The 26,587-nt window shown below is 40.2% G+C and overlaps 1 protein-coding gene across 4 annotated transcripts; it reads right to left on the bottom strand.

Moving 5' to 3' along the window:
* Positions 1 to 1,911: 1,911 nt before the first annotated feature.
* LOC307132502 (4-galactosyl-N-acetylglucosaminide 3-alpha-L-fucosyltransferase 9-like) lies at positions 1,912 to 24,336 on the bottom strand. 4 transcript variants are annotated; one of them, XM_079826875.1, is made up of 3 exons: positions 24,262 to 24,336; positions 23,954 to 24,024; positions 2,241 to 3,902 (listed from the first exon to the last, which is right to left on the bottom strand). In XM_079826875.1, exon 3 carries the CDS (start codon positions 3,892 to 3,894, stop codon positions 2,791 to 2,793), a length of 1,104 nt encoding a protein of 367 aa, XP_079683001.1. In that variant the 5' UTR covers positions 3,895 to 3,902; positions 23,954 to 24,024; positions 24,262 to 24,336; the 3' UTR covers positions 2,241 to 2,790. The 4 variants fall into 4 exon arrangements, 3 of the variants coding, with proteins under 3 accessions (XP_079683000.1, XP_079683001.1, XP_079683002.1); XR_013817303.1 differs by lacking the exons at positions 23,954 to 24,024; positions 24,262 to 24,336 and adding an exon at positions 4,118 to 4,204 and having other exon boundaries at positions 2,247 to 2,534; positions 2,616 to 3,902; XM_079826874.1 differs by lacking the exons at positions 23,954 to 24,024; positions 24,262 to 24,336 and adding an exon at positions 4,118 to 4,204 and having other exon boundaries at positions 1,912 to 3,902.
* Between the last annotated feature and the right edge of the window lie 2,251 nt (positions 24,337 to 26,587).

Below are 26,587 nucleotides of genomic sequence, written 5' to 3'. Positions count from 1 at the left end.
CTCAGACTGGCGAATAGTCTTTCAATATCACCCCATTAACTGTATAGCCACACCCTAGCAACCATTTAGAGCACCCTAGCAACCGTATTGCAACATAAAGAAGCCATATCTCAGCCCCAGAACATCGTACAGTCATGAGGGTGGGCTCTTTTGACTCAGACTGGCCAATAGTCTTTAAATATCACCCCAAGAACTGTATAGACACATCGTAGCAACCATGTACAGTACCCTAGCAACAGTACAAACACATTAATAAGCCATATCTCAGCCCCAGAACATCCTACAGACATGTTGCTTGGCTTTTTTGCATCCCAGTAGCATCCGAGAGGATTTTTTTTGCCACGGCAAGCACCACTCACATTTTCTTCAGGAAATGTACATTCTAGAGTGAGAAAGTGAACTGTTCAAACAGGTTCTACAGTGTTTGAAAAAAGAAAACTACCTCTGTTTGATGGATTGACAAATAAGTTTTAGTCAGATTAAATACTTTTTACTTGCTAAGACATATTTGAAGTGTTTTTAAAAGGAAAATTACCACTGTTTGATGTGTGTAAATGGACCAAATGCTACAATTAAATATTTGAAACCCATTATTAATTGAAAAGAGTGCCAGTTCCCTCTTGATTTTACTAATAAACATTGAGACAATATTACATTTTTCTCTGTGATTTACTACCTATACTGCATAGCGTTGCCCTGAGGCAACAAAATAAAATCTGCTAAGGGGGTGGGTTTTTAAAAAAAAAAAAATTTTGTTTGTTAATCTGTTATCTTAAATCTTCAAGAAAATAAGATAAAACAATTTTTTTTTATGCAAAAACATAATTCATGCATTAGAGGGTTAATGCTGCTGTTATTTATGTATGAATCCTTATGACTCCTGTCTTAGTTCATGATATCTCCTCATTTGTTCATGATTAGTTCATATCTTCACTAATCATGAGTTAATGTTTAATTAACTATTAATTCATGTATTAATACATGATTATTCATGTGCTGTTATTGTAAAGTGTTAACAGTGATTTTTTGTTATAGGCATTGTGGTTGAGGCTGAAACAAACTTGTAATTATTCCTGAATTGCGACCAGATTTTACCACATATCATGTTTAATTTACCCCACCACAAACAACTCTTATATATTTTAATGATTTTTTCAAACATTTAAAACAACCCAAACACACCTATATACTGTAGGCCTACATATAGAATGCTGCATTAAACTATTTAAAAAAAATAATAATAATAAATCAACTCCATAGTGGATTCCAAGTGATCAAGGGCTTAGGACGTTCCATTTCAGTTCATTGCAAAGGCTCCGCCAGTAGTGAGCACTCATGCAACGTAAACAATGACGCACATCCGAGAGAACGAGATGGAGGGAAGTTAGCAAGTGAAGGGCATAATAAAATAAAAAAACGAACTGGAACGCAGCACAGTACTTGTGACATCCCTAGTATGAGAACTGAACTGAGTTGGACGATGACATCACTGTTTTCTCCAGGGTGGCTGTATAGATTAATATAAATTAATAACTTACAACAAAATGAGCCTTCACTGAACTTACACTATTTTCTTCTAGATCTGCTGTACAAACTTTGTTGCATTATTTTCCTGTTATCTCTGTAAAGCTGCTTTGAAACGATCTGTATTGTAAAAAGCGCTAAACGTAAATAAAGTTGACTTGACTTGACATGCTTTTAATTACTCAGTACTTATTTGAGAAAGTGTAACCCAAAATACAATTATGTTGGCCAGTGAAAACATTGAAAATTTAGTTTGAACCTCCCAGTTGCACAACAGCAACAGGAAACAATTCTGCTTATTATTCCACTGTGACTGTGAAAAAAAACTTGCGTAAGTTGTGTTGTGACACACGCTCATGTAAAAAAAACAACAACCAGCTTTTCTTTGAAGCCAAATTTTTTTTTTAACATTATACAAATCCACTTCCTGCGCCCCTATTGGTAGTCGCTGCATCGCTTCGCTGCTCAGTTGCAGGTTCAACTCTTAAACTTTGTCGCTTTGCCAACCTTAGAACTGTGCTGCTGAAAAATCTACCAGCTTTCAATGACGATTGACATGCAGTTTGATTAAATCTAAAAATAAAACTAGTCTGTCAAGGTCTGTGGGTTTACCTGACAATAACATAAAGCATGTAATTGGAGTGGAAATGTGGCTAAAATTAAATCTAACAAGTCTGGTCAAGTCAAGTCTGTGAAATCAAAGAACTTTTGCATTTATCTTTGATTCTTTATTACAAGAAATTAGTGGTGAGAACATACGTTTTATGAATCCTTTTATATGCACCTTTCATAAATACAGAACAATGACCCAACATGTTTACTTTTTTTTCCCATATTTTATCCAGAGTATACAAAATAGATTATAATTACTGTCATCCGCAATATTGATTAATCACCAAAATACTTACATTTTAAATACTTAAATACCACCTCCATCCGGAATGCAGGATTGCTGACAACATTCAAAAGACAGCTGAAGACTCATCTCTTCTGCGAGCACTTAACCTCATCTTTAAAAAAAAACAATGCAATGTTTTTAACTAAGCAATGTCCAACACTATAGTATTTTATGCACTTTTGAGATTTTTCACCTCTTCATGACGGATCGCTTCCTGTATTTCTCAGATGTAAGTCACTTTGGATAAATTAATACATTTAAATACTTACATACTCCAGTATCAAAAGCAACATAATTTATAGAAAATATTCTCTTTCATAAACTTTGTATACAGTACATGATAACCTGATCATGTAACAGAATCTTTTTTAGTTGAAATACCACTCATAGAGATCATGAGCTTCTTTATATTCTCTGTGTCGTGCTATATGGTCACAGGCAGTGCAAATGCCCAGTACAAACTCTTGATTCTGTAGTATTAAATGAGGAGTTGGAGAGAGATATTTCCTCCAGGTAAAGAACCTGCTATATGCTTCTTCGTCCTTGTCCAGCTGAAGCAGATATTCTGCAAGCGACTTTGGATCTGGGAAGTCATTCACGTGAATGAAGGCATCGCCAGGAACAAAGTTCTCATAGTTTTTCCTGGGAGGACCCAAAACCACAGGCACGGTCCCTGCAGCAAGCGGCCCGTTTATCTTCTCAGTGAAGTAGTCCTTGTGGATGGAGTTCTCAAAGGAAAGGTAAAACTTGCAGCTAGCCATGGTAGGATAGTAGTGGCTATGATCCAAGAACGTTGCATAAGCCCTCCCGAACATATGCACTTGGATGTGCTTGCTGAATTCTTGGTAAAATTGGTTCCTTGCTCCGACACCTGTTGAGGGATTGTTGTTACTCACAATCCAACACACCAGTTTGTCTTTTTTGGGAATTACAAACTCCTCATCTGGTTTCTTCCTGGTGGTCAAGCTCATCCGTACAGGAATGTCAGCGTCATGTCTGTAGCTGAGAGTGAGGTTGAACAGGTTTTCCAGACCTGGTATTCTCTTTGTGTTGGTCGGTGACTCCATATGTAACCATATCCACCTCTGGAACGGAGGACGAGGAGACGGAGGAAGGTTGGACAGGTCCCAACTGATGCCCCTGTGATAAACCATGACAGCATCTGCATTGCTATAGAGAGCTCTATCATCCGTTATCTGACAGTTGTCAATATTGTACAACTTTTTGCAGTCACTCAGGTCAAACCTGTAATTTTCAGGCCAGGTCCACAGCAGAAGTATAGGTTTGTCTTCCACTGCTTCAGCAGAAGAGCTCTTGTTCTTGGCTGTGATGTATTGTTCGGGTCTAGGGAGTGGATGTGGACAGTTGTTTGAAGGTGGAAACCAGAAGAACACGACACTCAGAGAGATGACACCTGCAACCGTCACGATTAGACCCAGACGACACAGCGATGAGCCATTTGTGCTTGACATTTTTGGATCTGAAGAGAAATATTGGAGGGAAAAAAGTGATTATTTGCTTTCACGGACAAGAACAAACATAAATTCCTCAATATAAAGACTAGAGTTAGTTCACAGCTCTTTGGGAGACAAAAGATACAGCTATATGAAAATTAAACATTTTATTGGTTAAGCCATTTTAGTCTTTTTTTAAAGTGACATTTTTTAAATGAATGCAGTTATTTCAGTTCCTCACCTGACTAAAGGAGAAACAAAGTCCCATTACCACATGATTTCCGTGAAAAGAATGGAAGAAAACAGATTGTTGGGGCTTGTAACAACTGTAGGATGTACCAGTGCTTGAGAAGATATGTATGACACAGACCAATCACAGTTCGTTTGGCAAATATCACTATGAACCCATCCCTCCTGGCATAGTCATCTAAGCAAACACACCCAAACCAGTTAATCAATAGGCTTGTTTGAGATGCGTCTCGCCTCGCCTGAAATTCACCCGAGACTAGGCGCCTGCAGTGAGGGGAGGAGTGAAAAAAGTGCAGGCAAGACGGACAGTTCTCTCTTCTCGTAGTGGATCAGACACCTGCGAGATCAAAGGCGGATATTGCGGGATTCACACTCGAGAGCTTTGTTGCTGATAAACTGGATGTAATTTAAGTTCCTTTACTTTTATATGAAAATAAATATTATGAACAAGACACCCAAAGTTTTTGTTATTTATTTCCATTCGAAAGACGTCTTTATCAATCATTTTTACTTTAATTACATGCATGTTTTTATATATATGTTTTTTATAAATATGACAACAACCACATAACCCACAGAGAGATCGCACTGTCCGAGAGTTTGGGAATATTCACAGATAAAAACATGATATCAGAGTTTTAAAATCAAACATTTAAAAAAAGAACCATACATCATGGTTGTTTAAACCAATAAGCATTAAGCTGTGTCATCAGCAAGTCGTTTCCCATCATGCTTTTGATCAGAGCAGTCGGTGGAGATCAACTGCGCCCGACTGCTCAATATGAAACGTCCGCCTTGCCGCCATCATCAAATATTGCCGCCGTCATCAAATATTGTGGTTAAAGTGTAACTCATGTGTAATTCACTGTAATTCATGTGTTGTTTTAAGCATGATCTGAAGCATTTAGAAGACTAAGGAAAATATAATTGTGTTAAAATATAGATAAACAGAATTAAACAATTAAGTTCAAGTTTATTGTCATATGCATATTAGTACAGAGTACCTGTCAGGGCTGTGTGCAGGTAGGAAGACAATGGGAGAAGCATGAAGTGCAAAATTAGTTTAATCTCAGGAACAGGTAAGTACACACAACGTTACACAACGGAAGACTTACAATACCGGACAAGAAGTGACAGAAATGGTAGAACTTAAATAGAGAACACAAACGAGGATGAAAACACAAAGCTGGAACATAATGAACTAATGATGACGGTGAACATGACGACAGACGAGTGACGGGAAAACTAGAACAAAGGAACAGGGTGGTGCCAGACCCCGTGCTGCAGAGGACCAGGGCAGCTGGTAGCTCCGTGGAGGGATATCATCAAAGCTTTTATTCAGGACACACATGGTCCAAAAACACAAACATAAAATATACCAATACAAACACAAAAACAAACAAACAAACAACACAATACATATCACATATTTGCATATAAATTAAAACGCCAGTGGTTCCACATTCTGGAATCTGACTGAACTTAGGGTTGGGTTTGTCAGTGTTAAAATGATATTGTTTGCAGAGTCAGTTAGCCTACACATACATCTGTACATGATATTCCGCAACACTGCAGAGCAGGTGGGTACACCAGCACTAACAAACATCTGAATCGCACTGCTCCAACGTGGCACCTTAAGCAGCAACCTCATTCCATCATTATATGCTACATTGAGTTTCTGCATGCTGCTCTTTTTGTAACAGCGCCACAAATGGGCAGTATACATAGGGGTACAAAATGTTCTAAAAAGTGTAGTCTTCACAGATCCTGAGCACATACTAAATTTGCGGATCAACATATTAGCTTGTGCATACAACATACGACACTGTCTAAAAATGTCCCTATCATCAGAAAGGTCATCAGTTATATAATGTCCAAAGTACTTAGCCTCACCACACACTTTAAGAACAATACCAGACAGGGAGAATTCAGGTTCCTGTCCTCCCTGCTCCTGACAATCATAATGTTACTCTTCTTTGCGTTATATTTAATGTCACAGTCTGTGCCATATTGAGAGCAGATCTTCAATAACTGTTGAAGACCAGCACTATATGGACTAAAAATTACCAAATCATCCGCGTACATCAAATGGTTGATAATCATGTTACCAACCATACACCCAGTTCCACATTCGTTTAGCAACTTCGATAGATCATCCATATAGACATTAAAAAGAAAGGGAGACAAAATACTTCCTTGTCTTACTCCGTTATACATTGAATGGTGCAGACACAAAGTTACCCATTTTTCATACATTGACTGATGAGCATACCAGAAAGCCAGAATTCTTACCAGAAATTTGGGAACTCCTGTTGTGTAACTTATAGAATAATTTTTCATGATTTACACGATCAAAGGCTTCAGAGGCATCAATAAAACACATGAAAATTGTGGAATTGCGCCTGTTATACAATTCTAAAATCTCCTTTAGAGCAAAAATACACATATCTGTGCCATGTTCCGGTTTAAAACCAAACTGGTTGTCAAAGGTCAGGACAAACTGTTCCAATTTATTCAGTAATGTCCTCTCAATGACCTTGGACAAAACACTGGCCAGTGCTTTAGGCCTGTAATTGTCCATACTATTTATTTTGCCTGCTTTGTCTTTAATAATAGGCACTAAAATAACGGATAAGATAGAATCAGGCAAAATACCATGAACAAAAAACCCAGTTAAACAAATAGCAAGCATAGGACAGAGTTTTCTACTTGTAAAACTACTCTTGTAAAGTACTTTTCTACTTTAAATGTTCAGCAGATATCTTATCCATACCACATGCTTTATTATCTTTTAACCTCATAACTGCATCATAAACTTCTTTTGGCGAGACAGTCACATCTTCATTTTTGTCAATGTTGCCCACTACAAAGGAGTTACTTTTAACACAATTGAACAGCTCGTAGTAATGTTTTTGCCACAACTGAGTAATTTCCTCTAAATTCGTTACACAATCAATATTCGTTGGCACGGATGTTTTACAATTATTCATTCTTTGGATGATCATTATTTTGCAGTTTCCTAGCAAGCGAGTCAGATCTCATTGTGTTTTCGTTCCTCTTAATAAAACGTAAGGCATATTTAAAATTTGCATTTGCCCGTTTCTTACATTCAAATAAGGGGCCATATTTGTGTCTGCCTGACTCAACCCAAGCTTTGAAAGCCCTTCTAGCCTCAGCATGAAGCTCTTCGACATATTCATTCCACCCTGGCTTGGCTTTAAACCTCTTGGTCTTGTACAGAGGCCTGCTTGAGGCAAGAAGGGACTCAACAATATTATCATACAAGGAGCACAACTCAATACCATGTTGCGGGTTCTTACAGTTAATATCACAGCATGCAGCTTCATCTATTGGTAAGTCGATATTACTCAGCAATTTGTCAGTCTGAACACAGTATGCGTTAAGATCCTCCGCAGTCAATTTTGACCAGTCTAATTTCCCTACACACATATCGTTGTTCACAGACAGTAGAGTACGTAAATTGCCCCAATTTATTGATAACGAAAAAGGCACATGGTCAGTAGTGGCAAATTCTTAATGAATCCTCATGGACTCTAAGGAATCATGTGCATCGGCTGTGCAGATGCAGTGGTCTAACCATGAAGTTGTGTGCCATGCCTCACTGATGTAAGTATAGCTATTATCAGGTAACTGCACTTTACTGGAGAGAATCAAACCATTATCAGAGCAGAACTGTATTAAATGATTGCCAAATACAGAGCCACCATCAGAAACATCTGCATTCATGTCACCCACAATAAAAAAGCATGTAGAAGCATTATCCTGAATAAAAGACATAACACAAGCCAACCTGTTGAGATATTTATCTTCATTTTTGGAACGTTCATAGGGTTTATAGATGTTCAGAATGATTAACTTTTTTCCACCACAACTGAACTCAATTCCTATAGCCCAGTCAACATCCAGTCTGACCACATTAACTAGCTGATCAAACTTTTTGTGCCAAAGAAGGGCAACACCGCCAGGTATTCTGCCACAAACTATTTCAGTGCTCATGTCAGTGGTAGATTCACCTGCCCCATAGAAATCTTTATGTAGAGTGTTCAATCTTTCCAAATCCTGCTTAGGTAGAAAAGTCTCTTGAACACACAGTACATCACAGGTCTCCAATAGTTTATCCACCACAAAGTGACGTGATTTATCTGTTTCACTATGACCAACGCGCAATCCCCAAGCATTATATGACGCAATATTAAAGCTACACTGTGTGATATTTTCCATCTAGCGGTGAAAAGGTATATGACCATCCAGTGAATATTAGTTTCTGTTCCTCTCAATTCCGATTTCGTTTTAACTCCTACGGTGGCCGATTTAGTCCAAGATTAACATGGCTTCCAGTTCGACCTCGTCCACATTCGACACGGTGCCATCGAGTGTTAAAACGCGAAAGGCGAAGCTTGAATTTACCGGTATGTCCCTCTTTGGCTAATGTACTTTCAAGATGGAGGGGCAACATGGCGACCTGCATTCGAACCCCTCACCCGTATGTATTTTCAATGGCATATTATAAACTTACGAGAATACTTTATTACTTGAAAGAAGTAAATATACATTAATGAGCACATACATTTTTGAAAGAACTAAGTGTTTTTAGCTAAGAATAAACTAAAAAAGTTACACAGTGTAGCTTTAAGCATTACATAACCGACTGTCACTTGAACTGACATTTTGACATCATTTTGTTTTTGACATTAAAAATACACTAAAGAGCTCAATTCACTTTTTTTGTCTGTTTTTTAAAAACTTCTGTAACGAGGTATGTAAGTTCGGGGAAGAAGGAGGAGGGAACTGGCGAACAATAAACAACATACTTTAATCAAAATAATGCAAACAAAATGAAAGTAAAAGCGGCAGCCCCTCACGGACGACTGCCGCGCACATACATAAACAAAACGTAAACAAAAAATACAAATCATAGTCCAGGCCTGGTCCTCTCTCGTCCTTCACTGTCGTCGCTCCTCCTTTATACTCCCGTCACTCCTCCGTGAGACACGAGGCCAATGCGGCACGCAGCTGGCGCTCATCATCATAAAAATGACCGCGGCCTCGTCCCGCTCTCACGGTCCCTCAGCCTCGCTGCTCGCCACAACAACTATATAGTTTTTATAACTTTGTATTTCTATTTTAGTTAGTAGGCCATATCCGGTTAAGCTAAAGCTTCAAATAAGTTTGTTTATTTATTTTTTAAATTTCAGTTAACATTTATTTAATTTCAAGTAATTCAGTTTTTTTTTTTTTATGGTTTTAGTTAACTATTATAACCCTAATACTTTATTGAATATGTGTCAAATACTGGTCTTTCCTCCTGACTATGAATTAAATGGGAATTAAATTTAATATAGTTTATTGTGCAAGCAAAAACGAATATATAATGCATAACTTTTAATTATAAACAAGCTCGAAATACACCTTGACTCTTATTTTGAAATGCCTGCGCCTTACTATTGCAGTTGCAGGAGCTCATTCCAAGTTCAGGAGATAAAATATGCATTGTTACAAACGTCTAAAACATATTACTATATAAACATCGTAAAGTAAACATTGTCATTATTCATCAGCATTAGTTCATAAACAATTGCCTGGCATAAATGTGTGCTATTCATTGATTGTGAACCGCTCTGGAGCGCTGTATTGGGGATGCGTGAGTGAGCCTGTAGAGCTTGCAACAGCGTTGTGTTTTCCAGCGGTTAGATCAGCACGTTCAAATCAAATGAGCGCATCTGTTACACAAGACATCAGTTCTGACTGGATCTCTTCCCTAATCGTCCCTCCCTAACATTTTAGTCTCGTTTTTATTTGTTGACGAAAATGACAGTTGATTTTTGTCATAGTTTTTGTCATCCAACACTAGTTTTTTTTTAGTTATCGTCTCGTTTTCGTCAGTGAAAAAAGGTTGTTGACGAAAATCAGGCCCGTCGTAAGGGGGGTGCGAGGCCCTGTTCAAGCGTGATGTGCGAGGCCCGGGGGTATAGCCTAACGGGGGTCTACTCTGTTGCCATTTTGTTGTTTAAGTGGATATTTAAGGGAAAAAAATCGTATATTCAGTTTAACAGCAGGTTCAAGAAGTTCAACTGTGTAACTGAACAGGGCAGTGCGCACATTTTGAGCTAAAAATAGGTTCTAAATTATGAATGGGTCAAACGCATTTGCTAAACGCCCTGAATGCACTTGAATTACTTTGGACTGCCCTCTCACTGAATCATCAGAAGCGATTTCTCAGTCGGTAAAATTATAAACAGACAGTATTGAGAGGACCAGCGTTGTTTTTCAGTATTTCCTCTGTGAACATGAACGAAATGGATGTCTGACAATTTCGTTGCTTTTTGCAGTTTTCCGATTTAAAAACATTTAAAGCGTCTAGAGATAGAGTAGGCTTTACTTGTTCCGCGGTGCCATTGCTCTCACTGATACTCCGACAGGTGAGTAATAGTTAGGTTATGCTTATTTAACTTTAATAGTGTTAAATGAAAAACCTTTTGTGCATACCGTCAGATGAAATGCAGGCGTCCGCGCTTTCTCCATCAATGCAATAAATGCACATCCTTGAATGAGCGCGCATTTCTAACGTATTTACTTGAACTTCGTAGGTAATATCTATGGTTTGACCCATGTCAGAGACGGCCAAAATCTGAAATTTGAATGGACTGGGAATAAAGCTCTATGAACTTGACGTGCGATGCCGCGCTGATTGACATGTATGCGCATTAATCACCGTCACACACACAGTCTGCACGCACAGAGAAATAGGCTATTGCAAGTTACTGCATAATATATTTTTAACAAGCAGAATAATAAAGCATTACGATACACACTTTTAGCTATGTATTTTTTTTTACTGTTATAGTATTTTGAAGGACAAAAACATGAAATTTAACTATTGGCTTTACATCCTCAAGTCAGCTGTCGTCTTTACTTTTGCGCGAGGCCCTGTGCGGTCGCACACTTGGCACAGCCCTTGCGACGGTACTGACGAAAATTATGACGGAAATTATTCGTCAACGAAATTAACACTGGACAAGAGTTAGGTCACAGCTCTTTGGGAGACAAAAGATACAGCCATATGAAAATTAAACATTTTATTGATTAAGCAATTTTAGTCTTTTTTTAAAGTGATTTTTTTTTTAAATGCAGTTATTTCAGTTCCTCACCTGACTAAAAGAGAAACAAAAAGTTCCTTTCCGACATGATTTCCCTGAAAAGAATGGAAGAAAAAAAAGGTTGTTTGGGTTTGTAACACCTGTAGGATGTACCAGTGCTTGAGAAGAGATGCAAAAACACAGACCAATCACAGTTCCTTATGCATATATCACTATTAACGCATCCCTCCTGGCATTGTCATCTAACCAAACACACCCAAACCAGTTCATCAAACTGGAAGTTGCCATCAGCAAATATTGTGGTTAAAGTGTATCTCATGTGTAATTCACTGGAAATCATGTGTTGTTTTAAGCATGATCTGAAGCATATAGAAGAGCAAGGAAAATATAATTGTGTTAAAATATAGATGAACAGAATGAATCAATTAAAGGGTTAGTTCACCCAAAAATGAAAATTCTGTCATTAATTACTTACCCTCATGTCGTTCGACACCCATAAGACCTCCGTTCATCTTCGGAACACAAATGAAGATATTTTAGTTGAAATCTGATGGCTCTGAAAGGCCTCCATTGGCACAATGCACGGTACACTCTCAAGACCATTAAAAGGTACTAAAGACGTCGTTACAAAGTCTATCTCACTACAGTGGTTCTACAATAACTTTATGAATCGGCGAGAATAGTTTTTGTGCGCAAAAAAACCCTAAATAACGACTTATATAGTTATGATTATTTCAAAACACGGCATCATGAAGCTTCGAAGCGTTATGAATCAGTGAGTCGATTCAGCAGTTTGGATCGCCAAATTTCAGCAGTTTGGCGGTTTGACACGTTCCGGTTTAAAACCAAACTGGTTGTCAAAGGTCAGGACAAACTGTTCCAATTTATTCAGTAATGTCCTCTCAATGACCTTGGACAAAACACTGGCCAGTGCTATAGGCCTGTAATTGTCCATACTATTTATTTTGCCTGCTTTGTCTTTGATAATAGGCACTAAAATAACGGATAAGATAGAATCAGGCAAAATACCATGAACTAAAAACCCAGTAAAACAAATAGCAAGCATAGGACAGAGTTTTCTACTTGTAAAACTACTCTTGTAAAGTACTTTTCTACTTTAAATGTCCAGCAGATATCTTATCCATACCACATGCTTTATTATCTTTTAACCTCATAACTGCATCATAAACTTCTTTTGGCGAGACAGTCACATCTTCATTTTTGTCAATGTTGCCCACTACAAAGGAGTTACTTTTAACACAATTGAACAGCTCGTAGTAATGTTTTTGCCACAACTGAGTAATTTCCTCTAAATTCGTTACACAATCAATATTCGTTGGCACGGATGTTTTACAATTATTCATTCTTTGGATTATTATTTTGCAGTTTCCTAGCAAGCGAGTCAGATCTCATTGTGTTTTCGTTCCTCTTAATAAAACGTAAGGCATATTTAAAATTTGCATTTGCCCGTTTCTTACATTCAAATAAGGGGCCATATTTGTGTCTGCCTGACTCAACCCAAGCTTTGAAAGCCCTTCTAGCCTCAGCATGAAGCTCTTCGACATATTCATTCCACCCTGGCTTGGCTTTAAACCTCTTGGTCTTGTACAGAGGCCTGCTTGAGGCAAGAAGGGACTCAACAATATTATCATACAAGGAGCACAACTCAATACCATGTTGCGGGTTCTTACAGTTAATATCACAGCATGCAGCTTCATCTATTGGTAAGTCGATATTACTCAGCAATTTGTCAGTCTGAACACAGTATGCGTTAAGATCCTCCGCAGTCAATTTTGACCAGTCTAATTTCCCTACACACATATCGTTGTTCACAGACAGTAGAGTACGTAAATTGCCCCAATTTATTGATAACGAAAAAGGCACATGGTCAGTAGTGGCAAATTCATAATGAATCCTCATGGACTCTAAGGAATCATGTGCATCGGCTGTGCAGATGCAGTGGTCTAACCATGAAGTTGTGTGCCATGCCTCACTGATGTAAGTATAGCTATTATCAGGTAACTGCACTTTACTGGAGAGAATCAAACCATTATCAGAGCAGAACTGTATTAAATGATTGCCAAATACAGAGCCACCATCAGAAACATCTGCATTCATGTCACCCACAATAAAAAAGCATGTAGAAGCATTATCCTGAATAAAAGACATAACACAAGCCAACCTGTTGAGATATTTATCTTCATTTTTGGAACGTTCATAGGGTTTATAGATGTTCAGAATGATTAACTTTTTTCCACCACAACTGAACTCAATTCCTATAGCCCAGTCAACATCCAGTCTGAGCACATTAACTAGCTGATCAAACTTTTTGTGCCAAAGAAGGGCAACACCGCCAGGTATTCTGCCACAAACTATTTCAGTGCTCATGTCAGTGGTAGATTCACCTGCCCCATAGAAATCTTTATGTAGAGTGATCAATCTTTCCAAATCCTGCTTAGGTAGAAAAGTCTCTTAAACACACAGTACATCACAGGTCTCCAATAGTTTATCCACCACAAAGTGACGTGATTTATCTGTTTCACTATGACCAACGCGCAATCCCCAAGCATTATATGACGCAATATTAAAGCTACACAGTGTGATATTTTCCATCTAGCGGTGAAAAGGTATATGACCATCCAGTGAATATTAGTTTCTGTTCCTCTCAATTCCGATTTCGTTTTAACTCCTACGGTGGCCGATTTAGTCCAAGATTAACATGGCTTCCAGTTCGACCTCGTCCACATTCGACACGGTGCCATCGAGTGTTAAAACGCGAAAGGCGAAGCTTGAATTTACCGGTATGTCCCTCTTTGGCTAATGTACTTTCAAGATGGAGGGGCAACATGGCGACCTGCATTCGAACCCCTCACCCGTATGTATTTTCAATGGCATATTATAAAATTACGAGAATACTTTATTACTTGAAAGAAGTAAATATACATTAATGAGCACATACATTTTTGAAAGAACTAAGTGTTTTTAGCTAAGAATAAACTTAAAAAGTTACACAGTGTAGCTTTAAGCATTACATAACCGACTGTCACTTGAACTGACATTTTGACATCATTTTGTTTTTGACATTAAAAATACACTAAAGAGCTCAATTCACTTTTTTTGTCTGTTTTTTAAAAACTTCTGTAACGAGGTATGTAAGTTCGGGGAAGAAGGAGGCGGGAACTGGCGAACAATAAACAACATACTTTAATCAAAATAATACAAACAAAATGAAAGTAAAAGCGGCAGCCCCTCACGGACGACTGCCGCGCACATACATAAACAAAACGTAAACAAAAAATACAAATCATAGTCCAGGCCTGGGTTTCTCTCGTCCTTCACTGTCGTCGCTCCTCCTTTATACTCCCGTCACTCCCCCGTGAGACACGAGGCCAATGCGGCACGCAGCTGGCGCTCATCATCATAAAAATGACCGCGGCCTCGTCCCGCTCTCACGGTCCCTCAGCCTCGCTGCTCGCCACAACAACTATATAGTTTTTATAACTTTGTATTTCTATTTTAGTTAGTAGGCCATATCCGGTTAAGCTAAAGCTTCAAATAAGTTTGTTTATTTATTTTTTAAATTTCAGTTAACATTTATTTAATTTCAAGTAATTCAGTTTTGTTTTTTTATGGTTTTAGTTAACTATTATAACCCTAATACTTTATTGAATATGTGTCAAATACTGGTCTTTCCTCCTGACTATGAATTAAATGGGAATTAAATTTAATATAGTTTATTGTGCAAGCAAAAACGAATATATAATGCATAACTTTTAATTATAAACAAGCTCGAAATATACCTTGACTCTTATTTTGAAATGCCTGCGCCTTACTATTGCAGTTGCAGGAGCTCATTCCAAGTTCAGGAGATAAAATATGCATTGTTACAAACGTCTAAAACATATTACTATATAAACATCGTAAAGTAAACATTGTCATTATTCATCAGCATTAGTTCATAAACAATTGCCTGGCATAAATGTGTGCTATTCATTGATTGTGAACCGCTCTGGAGCGCTGTATTGGGGATGCGTGAGTGAGCCTGTAGAGCTTGCAACAGCGTTGTGTTTTCCAGCGGTTAGATCAGCACGTTCAAATCAAATGAGCGCATCTGTTACACAAGACATCAGTTCTGACTGGATCTCTTCCCTAATCGTCCCTCCCTAACATTTTAGTCTCGTTTTTATTTGTTGACGAAAATGACAGTTGATTTTTGTCATAGTTTTTGTCATCCAACACTAGTTTTTTTTTAGTTATCGTCTCGTTTTCGTCAGTGAAAAAAGGTTGTTGACGAAAATCAGGCCCGTCGTAAGGGGGGTGCGAGGCCCTGTGCAAGCGTGATGTGCGAGGCCCGGGGGTATAGCCTAACGGGGGTCTACTCTGTTGCCATTTTGTTGTTTAAGTGGATATTTAAGGGAAAAAAATCGTATATTCAGTTTAACAGCAGGTTCAAGAAGTTCAACTGTGTAACTGAACAGGGCAGTGCGCACATTTTGAGCTAAAAATAGGTTCTAAATTATGAATGGGTCAAACGCATTTGCTAAACGCCCTGAATGCACTTGAATTACTTTGGACTGCCCTCTCACTGAATCATCAGAAGCGATTTCTCAGTCGGTAAAATTATAAACAGACAGTATTGAGAGGACCAGCGCTGTTTTTCAGTATTTCCTCTGTGAACATGAACGAAATGGATGTCTGACAATTTCGTTGCTTTTTGCAGTTTTCCGATTTAAAAATATTTAAAGCGTCTAGAGATAGAGTAGGCTTTACTTGTTCCGCGGTGCCATTGCTCTCACTGATACTCCGACAGGTGAGTAATAGTTAGGTTATGCTTATTTAACTTTAATAGTGTTAAATGAAAAACCTTTTGTGCATACCGTCAGATGAAATGCAGGCGTCCGCGCTTTCTCCGTCAATGCAATAAATGCACATCCTTGAATGAGCGCGCATTTCTAACGTATTTACTTGAACTTCGTAGGTAATATCTATGGTTTGACCCATGTCAGAGACGGCCAAAATCTGAAATTTGAATGGACTGGGAATAAAGCTCTATGAACTTGACGTGCGATGCCGCGCTGATTGACATGTATGCGCATTAATCACCGTCACACGCACAGTCTGCACGCACAGAGAAATAGGCTATTGCAAGTTACAGCATAATATATTTTTAACAAGCAGAATAATAAAGCATTACGATACACACTTTTAGCTATGTTTTTTTTTTTTACTGTTATAGTATTTTGAAGGACAAAAACATGAAATTTAACTATTGGCTTTACATCCTCAAGTCAGCTGTCGTCTTTACTTTTGCGCGAGGCCCTGTGCGGTCGCACACTTGGCACAGCCCTTGCGACGGTACTGACGAAAATTATGACGGAAATTATTCGTCAACGAAATTAACACTGGACAAGAGTTAGGTCACAGCTCTTTGGGAGACAAAAGATACAGCCATATGAAAATTAAACATTTTATTGATTAAGCAATTTTAGTCTTTTTTTAAAGTGATTTTTTTTTAAATGCAGTTATTTCAGTTCCTCACCTGACTAAAAGAGAAACAAAAAGTTCCTTTCCGACATGATTTCCCTGAAAAGAATGGAAGAAAAAAAAGGTTGTTTGGGTTTGTAACACCTGTAGGATGTACCAGTGCTTGAGAAGAGATGCAAAAACACAGACCAATCACAGTTCCTTATGCATATATCACTATGAACGCATCCCTCCTGGCATTGTCATCTAACCAAACACACCCAAACCAGTTCATCAAACTGGAAGTTGCCATCAGCAAATATTGTGGTTAAAGTGTATCTCATGTGTAATTCACTGGAAATCATGTGTTGTTTTAAGCATGATCTGAAGCATATAGAAGAGCAAGGAAAATATAATTGTGTTAAAATATAGATGAACAGAATGAATCAATTAAAGGGTTAGTTCACCCAAAAATGAAAATTCTGTCATTAATTACTTACCCTCATGTCGTTCGACACCCATAAGACCTCCGTTCATCTTCGGAACACAAATGAAGATATTTTAGTTGAAATCTGATGGCTCTGAAAGGCCTCCATTGGCACAATGCATGGTACACTCTCAAGACCCTTAAAAGGTACTAAAGACGTCGTTACAAAGTCTATCTCACTACAGTGGTTCTACAATAACTTTATGAATCGGCGAGAATAGTTTTTGTGCGCAAAAAAACCCTAAATAACGACTTATATAATTATGATTATTTCAAAACACGGCATCATGAAGCTTCGAAGCGTTATGAATCAGTGAGTCGATTCAGCAGTTTGGATCGCCAAATTTCAGCAGTTTGGCGGTTTGACACGCGATCCGAATCATGATTCGACTCACTGATTCAAGGTGGACGGTGAGGTGGGGGAAGGCGGGGGTCAATATCTTAATCCATTTAGTTGATCTTCGGTAATTTGTCCGGATCATAATCAATCAATTAATCCGTTCTGATCCTCAGCGTCAGTGGACACGCGTCCGGTTCATGGAGTGACTCGGACATTTCATCCAACTTCATGGCCAGACCAGTCATACTGTGTAACAGTTCACTAGTCTGACCCTCTATGGTGCCTACTCTTCCCTGCGTCTCCACAGTCTGGGCTGAGATGTTACGGTACAGTTCCTCGATCTGTGTCACTCTCTGATCTAATACCTTCAGTTGGACATTTCATCCAACTTCATGGCCAGACCAGTCCTAAAGTGTAACAGGTCACTAGTCTGACCTCCGATGGTGCCCACTCTTCCCTGCGTCTCCACAGTCCGGGCTGAGATGTTACGGTACAGTTCCTCGATCTGTGTCACTCTCTGATCTAATACCTTCAGTTGGACATTTCATCCAACTTCATGGCCAGACCAGTCCTACTGTGTAACAGTTCAATAGACTGACCCCTGATGGTGCCCACTCTTCCCTGCGTCTCCACAGTCCGGGCTGAGATGTTACGGTACAGTTCCTCGATCTGTGTCACTCTCTGATCTAATACCTTCAGTTGGACATTTCATCCAACTTCATGGCCAGACCAGTCCTACTGTGTAACAGTTCACTAGTCTGACCCCCGATGGTGCCCACTCTTCCCTGCGTCTCCACAGTCCGGGCTGAGATGTTACGGTACAGTTCCTCGATCTGTGTCACTCTCTGATCTAATACCTTCAGTTGGACATTTCATCCAACTTCATGGCCAGACCAGTCCTACTGTGTAACAGTTCACTAGTCTGACCCCCGATGGTGCCCACTCTTCCCTGCGTCTCCAAAGTCCGGGCTGAGATGTTACGGTACAGTTCCTCGATCTGTGTCACTCTCTGATCTAATACCTTCAGTTGGACATTTCATCCAACTTCATGGCCAGACCAGTCATACTGTGTAACAGTTCAATAGTCTGACCCCCGATGGTGCCCACTCTTCCCTGCGTCTCCAAAGTCCGGGCTGAGATGTTACGGTACAGTTCCTCAATCTGTGTCACTCTCTGATCTAATACCTTCAGTCGGTCACACACATCCCCGAAGCACTCTTTAATTTCCACAGACAGCAGCTGGGTGAATTTGCTGGCAGCTGTCTTACAAATCTTCCGATAGGTCAGGGCAATCCCAAGGCCGAGGAATAGAAACCCCGCTATCAAAATGCCAAATATGAATAAATCTTCCACATCCTCCACGGAAAGGACTTCCAGGCACAGGACTTGTCAGCTGTTCCAGGCGTCCCGCATGTAGCCCGCAGCGAAGGTCCCGCCCGGGCAGGTGGGTTCTCCCGGTGCAACCTTCCTTAGTGAGAAAATCTTGTCAATCGCACTGAGTGACCAGTTAATTAATTCCATTTCCAGTATTTTCAGGAGTCCAGCAAGCAGGGGGTCAAGAAAAAAAAGACAAAAGAGAGCAAGCGCTAGAGCAGAGTGGGAGCAGATAAAAGGCACGTCTGCCCTGTATGAGATCAGGAAGTGGAAATTTAACTAGACAAGTCGGTGTGATGGGATGCCATGCCCCTATATTTTCGCTGCCCGATTTACTCTGCGGGAATAGGACGGCGCTCGTGCACTACGGTACCATCACATCTCTGTATACCAGCGCGGCGCGCACCACCCGAATGATTACGCGCTCAAAGTCCCCGTCTTTTTTGCGCTATTATGTAGTTTTGTTGGTTTGTATAACATGCAGAAATATATGCGTGTCACAAGGATTACAGACCTGCCGGCTGCTGATGTGATATATTTAATAATACTGTCAAGAAAACGCGTATACAACTCACTGCTATTGATGTATACATTCATTAGCTTTATTTAATAAAATAGCAAATTATCTTCACCAAAAATTAAGACTTTGGGCCCTATCTTGCACCCAGCGCAATTGACTTTGTACACCGACGCATGTGTCATTCCTATTTTGCACCCGCGCAAAGCGCGCTTTTCCCTCCACAGAAGCACGTCGCTAAACTAGTGAATGAACTTGCGCTACCTGGGCGGTTCAGCGCAAAAAAGGAGGCGTGTTCCGGCGCAAACAATCCCTGGTGCTATTTTGCTGTTCCATTAAACAATTGCGCCACTGACCAGAAAAAACCTAGTCTAAAGTCAGTGGCGCGTTGCGCGTTGTTCATTATGAATGCATTTAGGGGTGTGATCCTGGTCAAGACAATCTCCTGAACTCCAAACTGAATGTCAGAATGGGAAAGAAAGGTGATTTAAGCCATTTTGAGCGTGGCGTGGTTGTTGGTGCCAGACGGGCCGGTCTGAGTATTTCACAATCTGCTCAGTTACTGGGATTTTCATGCACAACCATTTCTAGGGTTTACAAAGAATGGTGTGAAAAGGGAAAAACATCCAGTATGAGGCAGTCCTGTGGATGAAAATGCCTTGTTGATGCTAGAGGTCAGAGGAGAATGGGCCGACTGATTCAAGCTGATAGAAGAGCAACTCTGACTGAAATAACCACTCGTTACAATCGAGGTATGCAGCAAAGCATTTGTGAAGCCACAACACGCACGACCTTGAGGCGGATGGGCTGAAACAGCAGAAGACCCCACCGGGTACCACTCATCTCCACTACAAATAGGAAAAAGAGGCTAAAATTTGCACAAGGTCACCAAAATTGGACAGTTGAAGACTGGAAAAATGTTGCCTGGTCTGATGAGTCTCGATTTCTGTTGAGACATTCAGATGGTAGAGTCAGAATTTGGCGTAAACAGAATGAGAACATGGATCCATCATGCCTTGTTACAACTGTGCAGGCTGGTGGTGGGGGTGTAATGGTGTGGGGGATGTTTTCTTAACACACTTTAGGCCCCTTAGTGCCAATTGGGCATCGTTTAAATGCCACGGCCTACCTGAGCATTGTTTCTGACCATGTCCATCCCTTTATGACCACCATGTACCCATCCTCTGATGGCTACTTCCAGCAGGATAATGCACCATGTCACAAAGCTCGAATCATTTCAAATTGGTTTCTTGAACATGACAATGAGTTCACTGTACTAAAATGGCCCCCACAGTCACCAGATCTCAACCCAATAGAGCATCTTTGGGATGTGGTGGAACGGGAGCTTCGTGCCCTGGATGTGCATCCCACAAATCTCCATCAACTGCAAGATGCTATCCTATCAATATGGGCCAACATTTCTAAAGAATGCTTTCAGCACCTTGTTGAATCAATGCCACGTAAAATTAAGGCAGTTCTGAAGGCGAAAGGGGGTCAAATGCAGAATTAGTATGGTGTTCCTAATAATTCTTTAGGTGAGTGTATACCGTATATGAAATGAGTGGAGGGCGTTGGGGGCCCAGAGTTCCCTGGCTACAGCCCTGGTCCTACCACAGTTGTATCGTCTGCAAATTTCACAATACTGTTAGTGGGATGTTTTGCATTACATATAATAGAGGACTGAGACAGAAGCCTTGAAGTGCTCCCGTGTTTAACACTATAGAGGCTGAGTATGTAGTGCCAACTCTAACTGTCTGGGGGCGGCCTGTTTGGAAATCCTGTATCCACCTGCAGATGGAATGGCAGAGGCCCAGGTCTAACAGCTCAGGTATTAAAATAGAAGGTCTGATAGTATTGAAGGCACTGCTATAATCAACAAATAGCATCCTGACATACGTATCCCTGCCCTCTAGATGTTGGAGCACAGTATGTAAAGCCAGGGATACAGCATCCTCCACAGATCTATTTGATCTATATGCAAATTGCAGTGGATCCGTGGATTCAGGTATGCTTTTGTTGATATATGCTTTCACGAGCTATTCTATTCATATTGTCACTGAGCAAGTACGAATACAAGCCAACGAAATGCAGTTAACAACCAACCAGGATGCAAGATAAAAGTAATAATCTTAAGTAGTGCTAAAAAATGCTGAATATGACCATGGATATGCATACCTATAACCATATATACACATATTAGGTGTACATACTCACACATGTTAAAAAAAGATGTGCAGATTGATGAATGCACAATATGAATGAATTGGCAAGAAAACAAAGGCAAGTTGGCTATAACATGTCCTTCAGACTCGTGGAGTAATGCCATCAGGCCCAGCAGCCTTCCCTATTTTCACAGATTAAAAAACTTTACACGTGTCAGTGACTGAGACCTGATATGCTTGCCTGCTGAACACATCCCCAGTTGGAGATGATACGTCTGTGTGTGTGTTCCCATTTGGAGGTACTTTGACGTGCACATCCCCAGTTGGAGATGGTCCCAGCGCCAGTGCCTCAGCAGCGCATTCAAAGCAAGCATAAAAAAAGTTCAAGTCATCTGGGAAGGAAGCAGAGGTTGTTGTGACGCCACTAGGTTTGGCCTTGTAGTTAGTGACCGCTTGTAGGCCTTGCCAAACGCGCCTAGAGTCCCCTTCAGAACAATATCGCTCTATCTTGTCCCGGTGTTGTTTTTTTAGCAGACATGATTGCATTCCTAAGCTTGTATCTCATGCTCTTATAACGAGCATCATCCCCAGATTTAAAAGCCACGGTCCTCTCATGCAATTTTGCACGTACATTATACCGTTAGGGTAAACATGAAAAGTACGCGAGGGAATACAGCTGACCACACAGAATTTAACATAACCAGAAACTGCCTCAGTGTACTCATGAGAGGTAGCAGAATCACTAAAAAACTGACCAGTCAATAGATTTGAAACATCCTTGCCACATAAGCTCACCTTCAGCGGTCCAACGCTGTACAGTCCTCACAATACGCCAGCCCATAAAAGAGGCACAAAGCCTTGTACATGACCAGCCATTACCAGGCCAAGCACCTGTGTACATAGAGGGTTCTCGGTTCTGTCAAAATGGTAATTTTTATGCTTAATGTGCAGTGTGCACCATCTTCCCGAAACAGATGCTAGGCAACAATTGTTGTTTAAATTACCATCTAACATATCCGCACAGGAAGCCAAACTCATTGCATTGCTAGAAGTGATTAAGGCAGTGTTAATTTTGACAGCAAATTTTGATTTAGTTTTAGTCATAGTCTTTTGACTAAAATGCCATGTAGTATTAGTCATATTTTAGTCACCTGAATTGTTTTTAGTTTTAGTCTAGTTTTAGTCGACTAAATATCATAAGATTTTAGTCAACTAAATCTACAGTAAATTTAGCCTCCTAAAATCTAATGAGTTTAGTTAAATTGTAATACATTAAGCATTTAAGCATTACATAACCGACTGTCACTTGAACTGACATTTTGACATCATTTTGTTTTTGACATTAAAAATACACGAAAGAGCTCAATTCACTTTTTTTTTTTTTTTTTACATCTATAAAGTTTTTATAACTTTGTATGTCTGTTTTAGTTAGAAGGCCATATCAGGTTAAGCTAAAGCTTCAAAAAAGTTTGTTTATTTACTTTTTTATTTTGGGTTAACATTTATTTAATTTCAAGTAATTACGTTTTTTTTAATGGTTTTAGTTAACTATTATAACCCTGATACTTTATTGAATATGTGTCAAATACTGGTCTTTCCTCCTGACTATGAATTAAATGGGAAATAAATTAAATAAAGTTTATTGTGTAACCAAAAACGAATATATAATGCATGACTTTTAATTATAAACAAGCTCGAAATAAACATTGACTCTAATTTTGAAATGTAATATTCATCAGCATTAGTTCATAAACAATTGCCTGGCATAAATGTGCGCTATTCATTGATTGTGAGCTGCTCTGAAGCGCTGTATTGGGGATGCGTAAGCCTGTAGAAGCGCAACAGCGCCGTGTTTTCCAGCGGTTAGATCAGCACGTTCAAATCAAATGTGCGCATCTGTTACACATGTGACCGGGGATTTAAATTCACCACCAGGAACACATTGAGGGGTTCTATTTACTTTGTAGTTTATTCATATACTGTTTTATCAAGAAAATGATTCACCATCAAAAATGGCTTTTCAATTTTCATTGAGACAGAAGTTCACAAAATGAACAAGAAAAGCAAAACAAAATTTAGATAAACAGAATGAGAGCTTTCACAGAGCTGGTGACTCAAAATAAACCTTCTCACAGCTCCACACTACTGCAAGTGAAATGCTTTATACAATGCACAAAAGAGGAAAAATTACTACAACTCAATGCAAAAATTTAGAAAATCAAAAATCAGCAATGTAACAATATCAAAATGTGTACAATACAATACGGCAGTGGGAATACTGTACAAAAAGAACAAAACATCATAAGTACATTTTTATATTACCCACTTACACATCATTGGAGTGAAATGTAAGAAAATAACACTCACATCTCACGATCAGCTCCTATACACCACCAATCACTTCACAAGGGCTGAACTCACCAACATTATGTTGTACACTGTGTAAAACAATCACATCAAAGTAAAATCACATGGAACATTTGGGAAAATTAAGTATATAATATTTCTTAACACCAAATGACCAGGCCTACACCGCATGGTGTGACGTCATATCATCGCGGACATTATACACGACATAACTTTTTCAAATATGACAGTTCTCTGAAAGAACACAACAAAATAAACATCCACAATTGTTATTTATCCAGGATATAAACATAAAACATTGTATTTACCCATGGATGATTACAAAACCCCCACAATTTCCCGAGAGTGTGCGTCTCTCTCACACTGCTCGCCGCACGTCTGACAAAATGATCACGGTGAGAGAACGCATGTGCATTGTCTTGCACAAAACACACACAGTGCCACCTGCTGACGACTCCAGGAAAATACAGAGAAGCACAGTTTAACATGACTTAATTCACTGAACACAGTCAAGAACAATAAAATAACAGTTTTAAACATACAAAGAGAGAAACAAACGTTAAGGGTATTTACCACCCGGTTTCATTCTCCCCTGCAATAAGTCAGCGTCCTCGATGACTCACTCAATAACCAATTTCGGCATTCATGGCACCTTGTAATGCCTTCTCGAACAATGCAGTGCCAATACTAGCCAATACTTGAGACACCATATCTGTGCTGACGCTCACTGCATGACAAGCAGACCTGGGTGCATGAAAAGGATTTGTGTGAACACCCGCAGTTGATCGCTTGCTTCTGCGTACTGCTGGAACTGGTACATCTCTACAATCAGAGTTACTCATGTCATCAGGCTCTAGCCCCTGCAACTGGTCACATTCTTCTGGAGCCTCTGCATTCAGGACCACATCATCAGATACTGCAGTGTCTCTACCAGTATCCGCTGACACTCGTACCTGGTTACCTTGAGAGCGGTCACCTCTCAACTCCGAAGTAACTGGAGTCTCTGGGATCATTGGAGTGTTTGCGGCCACCCTCACGGAGGGTTGCTCCACCTCCTCTACCACCACAAACTCTGGCAGAGATTTCACATTCTCTTCCATGATGACAGGCTGTGTATCTGGCAGAAATTTCGCTTTACTCCTAGGCCTAGGAGTGGGCACGGCACCTGGACGTAACTCCGACCTGTGAACCCTCTTCGAGGGCCCTCCCTCTAAAGGTTCCACAGTGTAAGTTGTGCCTACTATTTCCACAACTCGGTACACCGTCGGGCTCCAGGCATCTTGAATTTTGTTCCTGCCTGGAGGCCGCTGGCGCAGATATACCAACTCGCCCACATTGACCTGGGGACAAAATGTCTTTTCATTCAGACGAGTCACTCGCTCTAGAGCTTTTTCTTCTGAATACTCCCTAGCCTTCTCGTGAGCATATCTCAACCGCTCTTGATGAACAGACAACCAGTCTCGATTCCCCTCAGTGACTTCCTCACCACCTAACAACGCATCAATGGGAAGATGTGGTTTTACCCCAAACAGAAGATAATAAGGGGAAAACCCTGTAGTTGCATGCGGGGTCACATTGTACGCGTGGACTAATTCCGGCAAGTACTCAGGCCAACGGCGCTTACGTTCTGGCGGTAACGTACGCAACAGGTTGTGAAGTGTTCGGTTGTACCGTTCATATTGGGCATTTCCCTGTGGCCTATTAGGGGTTGTACGGGTCTTCTTCACCCCATAGAGTCTGCACAGCTCAGCAATTACCTCACTCTCGAAGTTTCGACCTTGATCAGAGTGCAACCTCTCAGGGACTCCATACTTCATAAACCACTCCTTTAATAAGACCTTTGCTGTGGTGTCGGCCTTTTGATCTTTTGTGGGAAACACCTGTGTAAACTTTGTGAAAACGTCGGTAATAACCAAAACATTTTCACGCCCATCAGAAGCAGGTTCTAAGACTGAAGTCCACCGCAATCACTTCCAGAGGCCTGGAAGCCAAAAATGCTCTCACAGGGGCACGAACTTTGGGCTGAGGCATCTTTGTGAGGATGCACCGTTGACACTTCTTCACCCATTCCTCGACATCCTCATACATACCGGACCAAAAACACCTCTGCTTCAACAACCCCAACGTCCGTTCAATGCCCTGGTGCCCCAGATCATTGTGAACACTTTGCAACACTTGTTCCCTTAAACACCCGGGCAACAGCAGTTGCCAGCAGCTCTCCCCAGAAGGTTCAACTACTACTCGATACAGCAACCCATTTCGTTCTTTTATGAGGCTCCACTGTTTCAGAAGGCATTTCACAGACCTGGACAGAGACTTTCTTTCCAGGTGAACTGGTTTCTTTTTCTCATCCCAGAACCCTCGAAACACCTGCAGAACAGGGTCACTTTTCTGAAACTCAACCAACTGTTCCCTGGTGTAACCGGGAAGTGTATAAGTGTTACCTTGGAGAGTAGTGATAGCTTCTTCTCCAGCCTCCAACGCACGAATTTGCCTCAACCTGCTACACTCAACACCCTTCAATGCAAGTTTAGGTTCCAAGGTGATACCTCGCCCTATCATCCCGCAAATTGCTACACACTCATCCCAATCAGCATCTGGATCAGGTTCAGGCTCCCCTGCAAACTCCAGCCA

The sequence above is a fragment of the Gobio gobio genome (assembly GCF_949357685.1).
Source record: "Gobio gobio genome assembly, chromosome: 10".
Taxonomy (NCBI): domain Eukaryota; kingdom Metazoa; phylum Chordata; class Actinopteri; order Cypriniformes; family Gobionidae; genus Gobio; species Gobio gobio.
The sequence above is the reverse complement of the archived record's forward strand: the minus strand, read 5'-3'. Positions and strand labels throughout refer to the sequence as shown.

Coding starts and splice junctions, on each gene's coding strand:
- LOC307132502 (XM_079826875.1), bottom strand. CDS start 3,894: ATGTCAAGCACAAATGGCTCATCGCTGTGTCGTCTGGGTCTAATCGTG.